Here is a 12,144-nt window from a genome sequence, read left to right as displayed (position 1 = left end):
CCTTTGATTCTGTTGGGTAATCTAATTTGGTGGAAAGCAAATACACAACAAAAAAAAAGCGATTGTTTGTGTTTTTAGTCATTTATCTTGTTCACCAACAAACTACAATACAAACACATGACTTTGTTAGCCAAGGCACTTTTATAACAAAAAATGTTAAATACAAATTTACAAACTTTGTACACATCGAAAATAGAATTCTAGGTGGGGTAGTGCATACTAAATGCTAGCATACTACAATTAACATAGTCCCTTTGTGTTAGTACTGTTACTAAATTTTAAAACATTTTTATATATTACATATATTATATATATATAAACACATTCTAAACCGCCCGGTGATATACTGAAATTTAATTAATTTGAAACGATAAAGATGAGGAAATCTGAGAATGAGAAAAAGTCGCCCTAACTGAGATTCAAACATATATATAAAACATAATAATAGTGTTAATATACAGTATATAAAAAATTAAAACAAAATAAGTTTGATAAAAAAAATATATATATGCCACTATAAAACTAAACAAATTAAAATCATTTTTGATAATAAAGATAGGTCACCATTAGCATATTTTCATTTAAATTCCTAACATTAACATTCATTTGTTTACACAATTTAAATATGTATTTTTTGTTGTATTAATTATTTGTCATGTACCATTGCAGATAATTGGTTGGTGCATAAACACACATGTACATTAAAAAGTGAATAAGTAGTGCACTGCCTTGATACTTATTAATACTGTACCTATTGTTTAATTAATTTAATATTATTTAACGATGTTTAAATTTTCATTTATTTTATTACCTGTATTAGATAATTAGAGATTGTATGAGAACATTTTTATTACTTAAATGAGGGGTTTTTTTTGGCAAATATTCCACATAAAAAATACATTGTTTTCTTCCGGTTTGTTTTTATAATTCTACTTTGTTTGCCTTGGCTTTCTTTGCTTTATTTGTTTTTGTTGCTAACTCCTCATCATCAGGATTTATAAGGTTCTCATTCCGATCTTTAGTTTTCTTTATTTTATTTTCTTCAGATTTCTTTTCTTTCTTCTCTTTCTTATCCTTTTTCTTCTTTGCACTTTTATCTTCATCTTTTTTCTTTGCATCTTTTCCATCACTCTTTTTCTTATCTTTCTTTTTCTTGTCCTTTTTCTTATCTTTTTTCTTCTCTGCTTTCTTGTTTGTCTTTCCTTCATATTTATCTGAACCTCTTCCAAAATATTCTTGTTGATCGATTGATACGGAGTAACATCTTTCTTGGTCAATAAGAAAGTTTTTGATGTCAAAGGCTGTACTGCCATCCGTTACCATAAATATTGCTCTATCATCAGACACCATATACCTATGTAAACAAACAGTACAGAATTATTAATGGTAAATAAGCTGTATGTGAAACAAACAAAAAAAGACATAAGACCTAAAACAAGAAACATCAGTAAAGTTTAACGCTTTCATAGATTAGAAAATTATTTATGATGATGTACTGTCAATTATGTACTTGCCTTTGTAACTGAAAGTTAGCCTGAAACAGTTGGTTTTGCCAAAGTTGTGTGATTTCCTCTGCTTCTTGTTTTTCTGGTTTACCAGAGACCGTAACAAACACCATGAGTGTCTTGCCCTTCTTTGTCATTTTAACCATGTTTTCAGGATTGGATGTATCGAGTTTGGAAAAATCCACCTTGGGTGGTTCCCTCAAGTGTTCTGGTAGATCATCTTCATCTTTGTCTTCTTCTCCTTCCTAATAAACATGTTTAAAATTGATAAATGAATAATTTTTATGCATTTGCAATATTATATTGGCTTTTATATTGTCTAACAGTCTAAGAATATTTATGTTGCATAATTGTTAGAAGGTCTAAATATCTACTAGGACTATATAATATGAGCTAGGCCTAGCTTAATTAATTTCATAAGGATACGTGTCACTAAAATTGTGGCTCTCTGCCCTGATCGTAACTCAATGATGAGAGACCGAGGCTACCTACCTCCCATTCATCGAAAAGTCTTTCAATGTCTGCATCATTAAAATCGCGAATATCCTTTTTCTTTTTGGCTGGCTTACTTTCTTTATCGTTATTGGGGTTTTCTTCAGCAGCAAATATACCTGCTATTAGGCAAATACCTAGCAAAACAGTGAAATAAACTACAAAGTTCCTCATCGCGATTGCTCTCCGCGATCGACAAAAAACTACGATGTGGTGTCGATCAAGGATTTGATGAGTCCAGAAACCAACCAACTGGAACTCGCCACACTGTAATTAGTCACAGTGATTGGTTGATTTGCTAAGAATGAACCAATAGCCTTGAAATTATGAGCGCCCTCTATTCGCTGAAAATAGATGGAGAGAAAACAAGAGGGGAGAGATCTAGAGCGCACATGTGAAAAAGAAATACGGCGTACATTGTGTCTGGAAATTGATCGATGGTGTGGTGGGCGTTCGCTAAAATAACGGACTTTGACTCCGTACTGAAAGGCACTCTCAGCTATTGTAACTGATAAATATGTTGAGATTTAAAAGCTCTATCAAATAGCAGTGGTGAGTAGTTTTTATCTTTGCTCGTTTGGCCTGGCAAAGTGACCACACCCAACTGGGTGTACAGTTCATTCATCAACAAGGCTGGTTGCGAGTCCATTGTTAATGCTCGGTGTAGTAGCAGTCAGCTAACCATACAGGAAGATTTGGTACGTACCGACCGGATAGGCCTAAATTAAGTAACACTGACGAGGTGATATCTTCCGTTTTGTGTCATATTTTTTGTTTAATAGATTTGTGAATTTGTAAAGGTGATGTATTTTTTAATTTCGCTTTTTATCCTACTAATTTTTTTAGAATTCAAATATGAATCATACACACAGTATGTTATTGTTGGTATATATTTCCAGTTGAATTTTGGTGCTTGTTTTCCTTGGAGATTTTTTTTTTTTGGAAGCACAATCCAGGATGTACAGTAGTAACATTTTAAATGTTATTAAGAAAAAAAAAATTTATATTTTTACTTTCGCTATTCTTTGTAGATTTACTTACATCAACATGCTTTTTTATAGTCATAATAATTTATTGTGTATACAGTACATTTATAAATCCAATAAACATTCATAATAAAATCAATATTTAATTTATCGTTTCAGTTTGATATTTTTTATTCATTATTTTACAGTAGTTTGTTAGCTGCAAATAATGTCAACCAGGTGTAACATTATGACTTATGATTTTAATGTTTTTATTTCAGTCTTTTCGTTGTAACCATGTAGAAGACAATGAGATTACTCTACTCACTTGTAAATTTAATTATCTGACAATCATTTGAACAAATTCAATTTTCTAACTCATTATATTGACTCATGCCAGAAGATTTTTTATGCAACGAGGCATCATCATTGCTGGGCGTGTATTCCACCTGACCAGATTGAGAATGTATTGTACAGGCCACGTCGCGAATAGGACATGTAGCAGTAGCACCCAGTCCGATACGGATGTCCAAGAGGTATGGCCTCAAATGAGTTGTATAGTCCGGCATTGCTGAGTGTTGACTGCGAGTTATGTGCAACTCGTATGCAAGCGGTCACTGACCTGTTATTACTTACTAGCGACCTGAGACCTGTTAACTCTGAAAGTTTGTCTGTGTTCGGTGAATCTTACTCAAAGTGTCGTGAGATTATCATCGCAAGGAGTATGGGTTTGACAGTTTTTACTCGTGATATTATGAACCAATTGCGCAGCAACCGATTAAAAGATGTTTCGGACACTTTAAAAGATTTGACGGATGTAGTGATCAGAATTGTTGAATGTTCAAGTCACGCGGCGTACTTGGCAGCCATCACGGAACTCGGGTCGGTACCAGCGTTACCTGGTATCATAGACAAATATAAAGTGACCCGAGCTAAAGTGGACATTGAATTGGCCAGTAATCGTTTTCACCTCACACCACTTTCAGAACTATCGCCTCAAGTGCTAGTGAATATATCTGAGGAATTAATAAAGAATTTAGAAACGTTGACCCACGCGTGTAAACTTGCTAGCGATGCCAGTGAGGACCAATTTCACAAGGAACAATTCAGATTGTCACTTAAAAACGTGACAGCGTGTACGAGCTCGTTATTGTCGTGCATTCGAAGATACAAGAGCACCCTTGACGAACAGAGTAGAGCACGATGTATATCTTTTTCCAAACCTCTTGTGCAATCATGCATATCGTTAGTAGATTATGCCACAGAAGCCGAACACATTGGTTTACCGGCGGAATTGCCAGACAGCAGCAGAAGGATACAGACGGCAATTTTGGGAGGGTGTATGAGTATTGCGAGTTCGTGTGTACGGCTTTGCGAGAGCGTACAGATGGCGCTGTACGATATTAAAAATCCAGAGTCAATGAAACGATTATCAGTGTGCTGCACGGCTATTTTGGACGGTTCGCAACTTTTGTCTCAAGCTTTACGTGATAAGGCATCTGTAAGAACGCTATCTTCAACGCCAAGCTCCAGTCCACGATCTCAATCTACGGAGACTTTATGACATAAGATGTCGTCGGTGAGTATAGCATCAGGCTCGTCTGAAACGAACGACGCATTAGCCAGTACGATCTAGACACGTTTTGCAAGCTATCTTACCGAAGAATTAACATTGACATGTACATTTATATCAAGTACAGAGTGCTATACGTTTTCCCATAACTGATGCAAATGATTGTAATTAGCTATTAAAATTTAGGTGTAAATTTACCCAGTAATAACTATGTTATATTATTAGAAATATTTATATATTTTCACAAAAGTAGATTTAGTGGATAATTGAACAAAACAATTTATATTAATGAAAAAACATGTTTAATGGGAAAACAAACCAGATTTGTATTGTTATAGCCACCTTGTTTATTTTTATTTCATTTTTTAGAGATTCTGTCCAAATTATTCTACTGTACAATAAGCGATTTTTTTTGACTAAAATAAAATTAGTTAAAGAACAAACAAAATAAAGTTACTGCAGTACAGTTACTGCAGTACAGTTACTGCAGTACAGTTACTGCAGTACAGTTACTGCAGTACAGTTACTGCAGTAGAATAATTTTTCATGATCCCTTATACAATTTAATGTTCATTATAAACCACATTCATAAAATTTGCTTTTTTTTTATTTTGGATTTTTTTCCTGGATTCAGTAGGAAATAAATGACAATTTATAATTATTTTAGAAGATTTCTTTTCAACATTCCCAATTGCTTAGTAACTGAATGGTTTCCCTCAAAATGAATAATATTGTTTGAATTTATGAGTAATTCCTCAAATTGTTGATATTTAATCTAGTAAGATTTTAATCTTTTGTCAATTGTAATTAAAGTATTATCAATAGAGATACTGTACTAAGCAAACAGAGCTTCAAGTGTAGATAAACCCACCACCACAAAAATAAGAAATATATGATTTAACTTCAACCATAACTCTTAGGCTTAATACTTTTGGTTTTTTACATGACACATTTAAGTTTGTTTACACTTACAGTACAATGTTGTATAATAAATGTCCATATCACTGTGGTAAAGATCAGCAAAAAAATTATTGCAATTATTAAGCCTAATTTTTAAAAATTATCTTTCTCTTTTGATAATATAAAGTATTTTAAAATGTCACTGATATTGTTTTGTTTATATATTTAGGAAAATTGCCAAGGATAACCATAAGTGAATTCATTCACTATCCTTCTCAAAGGTGGCAATCCTGTCCACAAGACAAACATATACACAAGATGCTCTACATAAACAAAGTCTTCTTACAAGTCTTAGTTTATTGAGATTTTATTTATTAGGACACTAAAATTTCACTTTCGGCAATTCGCACAATTTTGATCATAACCCATCATATTTAATGATAGAAAATTGTTTGGTTATATAATATTATGAAATGTTTACATTTATAAAGTATTTATTTGCTTTATAATATATTCTATATTTTGAAAATGTTTTTGACCTACAGTACAGGATAGTAAATATTTTAACGTAACCCCAACCCATTTTTATATAGACGCTCACCAACGATCCGAATAAAAAAAACACAATCAAACTACTGTATTGATAGAAGTGAAATATGGTGCTTTATAAGTCCCACCCCCCTGGCAGACGCCCCTCCCACCCCTTTTTGTAAATCCCTTTTTCCTTACCCCCGTCACGTTTATCACTGTATTATAGATAAAAGTGAGAATTTCCCACCAATATATACCTAACAATCTTTGCAATTTAATGTAATTATACTAAAATGTATAAAGTGATACAAATGTATGGTGCTAGACCTAGAGAACGTGTTTCCAAGTTCAAATCATGGAATTTAATTGTCGCATGACAATCACATCCAATCATTACATTGAAATTATTTAATATTTTTAACAAACCATCAAATTATTTTGGGGTGATTGTAAGTTCAAAATAAGGAATTTACGGTCATATTTTATGAAAGAAATTTTGGATGAGTAATGGTTAAAAAATTGGACATTCGCAAATATTTGGTGGATAGATTAAAGTAATCTTAAATACTGTGTACCATAAGCTATCGTATTATAGAATTATGTATGGTTTTAGAGATTAAGAATAAAACATAGGGACTCAACCTTTGACCTTATATCCCAACATGCTTTGTGTTATAAGCTCCACCCACCAGTTATCACAGTTTCTCAAATATTATGTTAAATTCAGCCAATTTTTTTTTTAATCAAATCTCACAATTTATGCAAATTATATTGTGTGCACAGTTTGTGTTAGGGAAGTCACGACTATTATTGTTTACCAGAATTTGTTTATTTTTATGGTTATTTAGATCAAAATATTCAATGTTTGTATTTACATTAAATCATGTAGTTATAGGATTTTACTTGTTCTAGCTTCCACTGTTGTCATAGTTACAATGGAGTTTATTGTATAATAATTGTGTATACAGATTGATCATATTTGATATCAACCAAACGAACAAATAAACATTTTTATCAATATCAATATCATAGTGTTTTTGTTTACTTATTGAGTCACTGTACTCTAGCCCTTAATAATCATAATGTATGTGATTTCATAAACATATTGCATTCAGGAAAGCGCGGAAGAATCAGTTTTGTAGATGCATTACCAACTCTCCCAATACCGGACACCTTTGGGCTGACCAAATACAGTATGTCTGGTTTTCAAGAAAGTCTGGTATTGGGAGAGTTTCAGGTTTTCAGAAAAGTCTGGTATTGGGAGAGTTTCAGGTTTTCAGAAAAGTCTGGTATTGGGAGAGTTTCAGGTTTTCAGAAAAGTCTGGTTTTCGGAGAGTTTCAGGTTTTCAGAGAGTCCGGTATTGGGAGAGTTTCAGGTTTTCAGAGAGTCCGGTATTGGGAGAGTTGACTGTACTAACAAAGCAGGCCAGGTTTTAGATGTAGTTTAAAACCTTCCCAGAACCATCCCCAGTCATTTTGATACCTCTTGTGCATAGATACTGTATATGTTTAGAACGAACAAACGTTTGTATATTTTTTTCAATTTCTGTATGAGATTTAACAGAAAACCGTTTATAAGCCTAAAGCTCTGTGATGTGTCCAAATATGGTGGTAATATGCTTAAATATGGTAGTGATATATCATCATGTCCATATATGGGCACATCAAATTCTTTGTCACATAAAGTTTGATAGTGTAGACAGAACTTTATACAGATTCAAAATTTTTTTTTCTGGAAGCCCTGGAATACAACAATTGCTGAAAGTTGACATTGACACTGTCATCCTTATTTCACTAATAAAAAATATGAATAACACAAATTGCTATTATTCACTTGTGGATGATAAATGCGGACACGCCTTTGTTAATGAATTGTGAATTAATTCACCGGGTATTATAATGCAAACAAACTGAATTAATTAAAGTCATAAATATTCTGTTCTAAATGTCAAACTATTTACATCATTTCATATTTTTGTATTTAATAATTTACTACTGTACTATAAATGTTTTATCCAAACCTATGGCTGTCAATTCTGACACAGATATATACAGTGCAGTGTATGGTGTATGGTATTGTCCCTTACTACTGTATATAAATTAAGAAGTCCTCAAAATTAAAATAATTTCTAGAATCCTCGTCAAAACCCATAGTAAACACCATCAACATACAGTAAACATGAGTTGGCTTGTGAGTGAGCGAGTGACTTGGTATTAAAAAAAAGAATTTAAAACAATTTATCTGTAAAACTATAGTACCCATTTGTGGTAAATTTTAAAGGCTTTTTTGTAAACAAAAAGTGGTAAAACCTGGTAACCATAATGCAACTTAACCTATCTTGAGCATCAAACAAATATTATACCAACGGATTACAGTACAAGTAATGCAATAGTTCTATTAATATGATTATAAAAAAATAAATACTGGTCTCTAATTGGAGGTTGACACTGTGGAACAAGTTAAATGGTATACTATTACCATGTATATTACACACCCTTGCGATAATGTTATTTACTAAATATAGGGTGTTGCCTCTACATTTGTGACAATACTGTAGGTTGATTTATCACCGTCATGTAAACAAATAATAGTATCTGAGTATAATAATCATTTTGGTGGCTGCCACTTGAAACCAGTTTCTGCAATAATGACCAACAATCGTTTATTGTGTCGTATAACAATCAATATTGACTTTTCTAATTTTTAAAATGATTGTATAACAATCTGAAGTTCAAAGTTCAGAGAGAAATAAAATGTGATGCATTTAAATCTCTGTCCACACTATCAAATTTTATGTGACAAAAAAATGTGTTGTGCCCATATATGGACATAATGTCATATCACTACCATATGTGAGCATATCACTACCATATTTGGGCACATCCCACTTTTTGTCAAATGTGTTTGATAGTGTAGACAGAGCTTAAGATACTTCATGAGTTATTTCCTTTTTTTAAATATTTCAGTACAGTTTCATTCAATAAGTTTAATTTTCAATATTAGCAATTATGTAGTAGATTTGTCAAGTTATTTTATGACTTGTGACTGAGTATTTTAATCATCAAAATTTCTATCTATAATATTAAAACTCAAAATAAAGTACATGAAAAAGAATATATCAGTATTATACATAAAAATCCTAGGGAAAATTGACAATGCTGTTGGCATCAGTTGCGCGATCTCAATGGAAATATAAATAAAATAAGCAGAAAGGTAAAATCAAAATGTAGAATTGTTGAACACTATTGCTCTTTATGTCATAGAAAAGCAAATATTTTGATTAAGTTTCCGCAAAAATTACGTCATTTTCAGGAAAAACATTCAAATTGTATATTTTTGTACTTAACCTACAGGTTGTTCACCTAAAGTATTGCCTCAAGATTTCACTAATAAATTGAGTAATTTACACAAGGGAGGACAATTTAAACAATCTCTCAAAGACAATTGTCACTGCGAATTCTAAGGAACTGGTTTCAAATTTCTCTTTTTATTTGTCGTCATTTGTTTCATCCTGTATGTTGTATTGATTAGGTTGAAATTCAATCAACTCTATGCTTACACAATTTAAGAATATTCTGGCAACGTGTAAAATAATAAATTATAAACTAGAATTTAATTCGTCACTTTGACGAATTATAGGTGATCATTTTTATCATTTTACTGAAATTAATTTTTTTTTAAACATGCACGTACGTTAACATACGATCGGAAAATGTTGATGTATGCCATCCTATTATATGCTTATAGTGCTGAGTTGTGCCTATATGCCATATACAATATGTACAGTATATACTGTATATCTATATACAGTGTAGCATAGGTGAAATTACGGGACACACATGTTCTAATTTTTTGGCATGATGACGTTATCAAACTAAACTTTAAGATGACAATTTCGAAAGATAATTAATTGAGCAAAAAAATATAAGATTTGGAAAAAAATTTGGCACGTAGAAGCGCTGTGCGCGCTCTTTGAATTGTGTATAACTTTGACGAAAAATATGAAAAAAATACTTTTTCACTTCAACTGGCCATATGTTAACGTCACAACATCCGATAGGCTTAATTTTTATATGAATTAATATCTACATTTTATCAGCTTTCATAATAAATTATAATCATCAAGGTAACCTTCAATTCTGAAGAGCTGTAAGATATTCAAATTTACTGCGAAGGTGAAATTACACGGCCTACGTTATTCAAGTTTTTACGCGTGATGACGTCATTAAAATGAAGATAGTGTCAACTCATGATAAAGATAATTAATTAAGCAAGCACATACTGAAAGTTGTGCGAAATTCGAGCACACATAACCAAGATGCGCTCTGTTGAATGTGATAATCTACACAAAAAGATAACAAATCCTAATTTTTAAATTCAAGTGGCCATTTGATGACGTCAAAACATTTTGTACGTAAAATGTGTACATGAATTCATATCTACAACTCAATGGCTTCCAGAATAAGTTAAAAAAATCGGGGGTCATCTTGCATTCTGAAGAATTATTTTCATTTTAAAAAAGACCTATTTTTCACCATTTTCAGAACTTTTGTAAAATTAATGTGCGCATTTTGTCATTTTTAACGTGCTCGTATAGCGTTATTTTAAGTCGGAACTGACTCAAATTTGGTGAATGTACTAAGGATGGTGAGTAGAATGAGATTTGTAAAAAAAATTCATATTTTTTACGCTTTTTAATTATCACGCGCGCAAAAACGCATTTTTGCGCAGTAATTTTTTGAAACACGCAAATGGCCTAATTCATGCTCTAAATTGATCAAAACTTAATTTTGAGCGTTTTAAATTTTTAACGCGCGATATCACGCGCATGAACCTACGTGCGCGTGCGTTTTTATTTGCTAATATTTTTACCCTTGATCTGAAGTTTACGTGTAGTGAATTTCATGTTCATGTGATAATGAATTATGGAGATATGATTGATAATGTGATTTCGCAAAATGGCGTATAAATGTCGTCACGGATGAGTGATCACGCTGGAAAGCTTATTAGGATTAAGTTATATTATTTGAAAGATATTCTGAAATTTTTGTAATCATTGACATTAAACTTTTTGAGATAATTGTTACACAAAATAGTGTACAGAAACAATAAAAAGAAAAAAAAAAGAAAAAAAATAATAAAGATTTTATACAATAACAATAGGTGATCATTTTATTCTAAATGATCACCTAATGAAAATGCTTCCTTAAATTTATGTGAATTTAAATATGTGATTTTAAAAATTACTTTGTGTAGATACCACATTAGACATTAACAACATTTAACTGGTACAATGTTTTTTTTTACTACACTATTTTTTCAAATGCATACTTACTTAAATTTATGTGAACTCAAAAAATTACTTTGTTTAGATATGACATTGGACATAGATAACATTAAACTGGTACAATGTTGTTTTTTTTACTACACTATTTTTTCAAATTCATACTTACCTAAATTTATATGAATTCAAAAAATTATTTGTTTAGATATGACATTAGACATAGATAACATTTAAATGGTGGAATGGTTTTTTTTTACTACACAATTTTTTTAGTATAATGGTAGTGATATGACGTCATCATGTCCATATATGGGCACATCACATTTTGTTGTCATATAAAGTTTGATAGTGTAGACAGAACTTAAGCAAGCACCAGTGCCACTAAGCTTACACTGAATCACATGCAAGTGTTATTTCAATATTACCTCAATAAGGAGGCCACTCACTCTATTAGATTATTCCATGTACTATTCATAATAATCAATAACAATATACATGATGTGATTGTGACATTTACATACTCATGTTTTGAATGTTAAATAGACTTAAGCACATGGTATGTTACAAATTAAGCATTTCTGATTTACACACTTAGTGAAAGTTACTTTTATAATATTGTTTTTTAAAGTTTTTTTTTTATCATTATCCAATTATATTAACTTTATTGTATGTTAGAAAAGTAGAAATTGCCAACTATGTAAGAAAACTGAAAATATAATTCTAGCTTAAATTGTATTGTTTCATAATTATAATAATACCGTATGTCTGTTATTTATTAGTTTCTACAAATAATCTACATTTACAGGGAATAATTTCGCCAGTGTAGCATAGCAAAAAGCTATACAAAACAACCTTTTTGCTACAGATTTTTAAATTTGTGTAGAAAAAAATAC

At 31.4% G+C, this 12,144-nt stretch overlaps 2 protein-coding genes across 3 annotated transcripts; one reads left to right on the top strand and one right to left on the bottom strand.

Annotated features, from left to right (window-relative positions):
• Positions 1-20: 20 nt before the first annotated feature.
• LOC144850705 (LDLR chaperone boca-like) lies at positions 21-2,229 on the bottom strand. Its single transcript, XM_078708097.1, has 3 exons — positions 1,998-2,229; positions 1,515-1,750; positions 21-1,354 (listed from the first exon to the last, which is right to left on the bottom strand). Exons 1-3 carry the CDS (start codon positions 2,169-2,171, stop codon positions 922-924), a joined length of 843 nt encoding a protein of 280 aa, XP_078564223.1. The 5' UTR covers positions 2,172-2,229; the 3' UTR covers positions 21-921.
• Positions 2,230-2,313: 84 nt separating this feature from the next.
• On the top strand, positions 2,314-4,971 carry LOC144850676 (talin rod domain-containing protein 1-like). 2 transcript variants are annotated; one of them, XM_078708051.1, is made up of 2 exons: positions 2,314-2,549; positions 3,244-4,971. In XM_078708051.1, the coding sequence occupies exon 2, from the start codon at positions 3,501-3,503 to the stop codon at positions 4,524-4,526; it is 1,026 nt and encodes a 341-aa protein (XP_078564177.1). In that variant the 5' UTR covers positions 2,314-2,549; positions 3,244-3,500; the 3' UTR covers positions 4,527-4,971. The 2 variants fall into 2 exon arrangements, with proteins under 2 accessions (XP_078564177.1, XP_078564185.1); XM_078708059.1 differs by lacking the exon at positions 2,314-2,549 and adding an exon at positions 2,566-2,695.
• The last annotated feature ends 7,173 nt before the right edge of the window (positions 4,972-12,144 follow it).

Source organism: Antedon bifida, chromosome 1 (genome assembly GCF_963402885.1).
Source record: "Antedon bifida chromosome 1, ecAntBifi1.1, whole genome shotgun sequence".
Lineage (NCBI taxonomy): Eukaryota > Metazoa > Echinodermata > Crinoidea > Comatulida > Antedonidae > Antedon > Antedon bifida.
The sequence above is the reverse complement of the archived record's forward strand: the minus strand, read 5'-3'. Positions and strand labels throughout refer to the sequence as shown.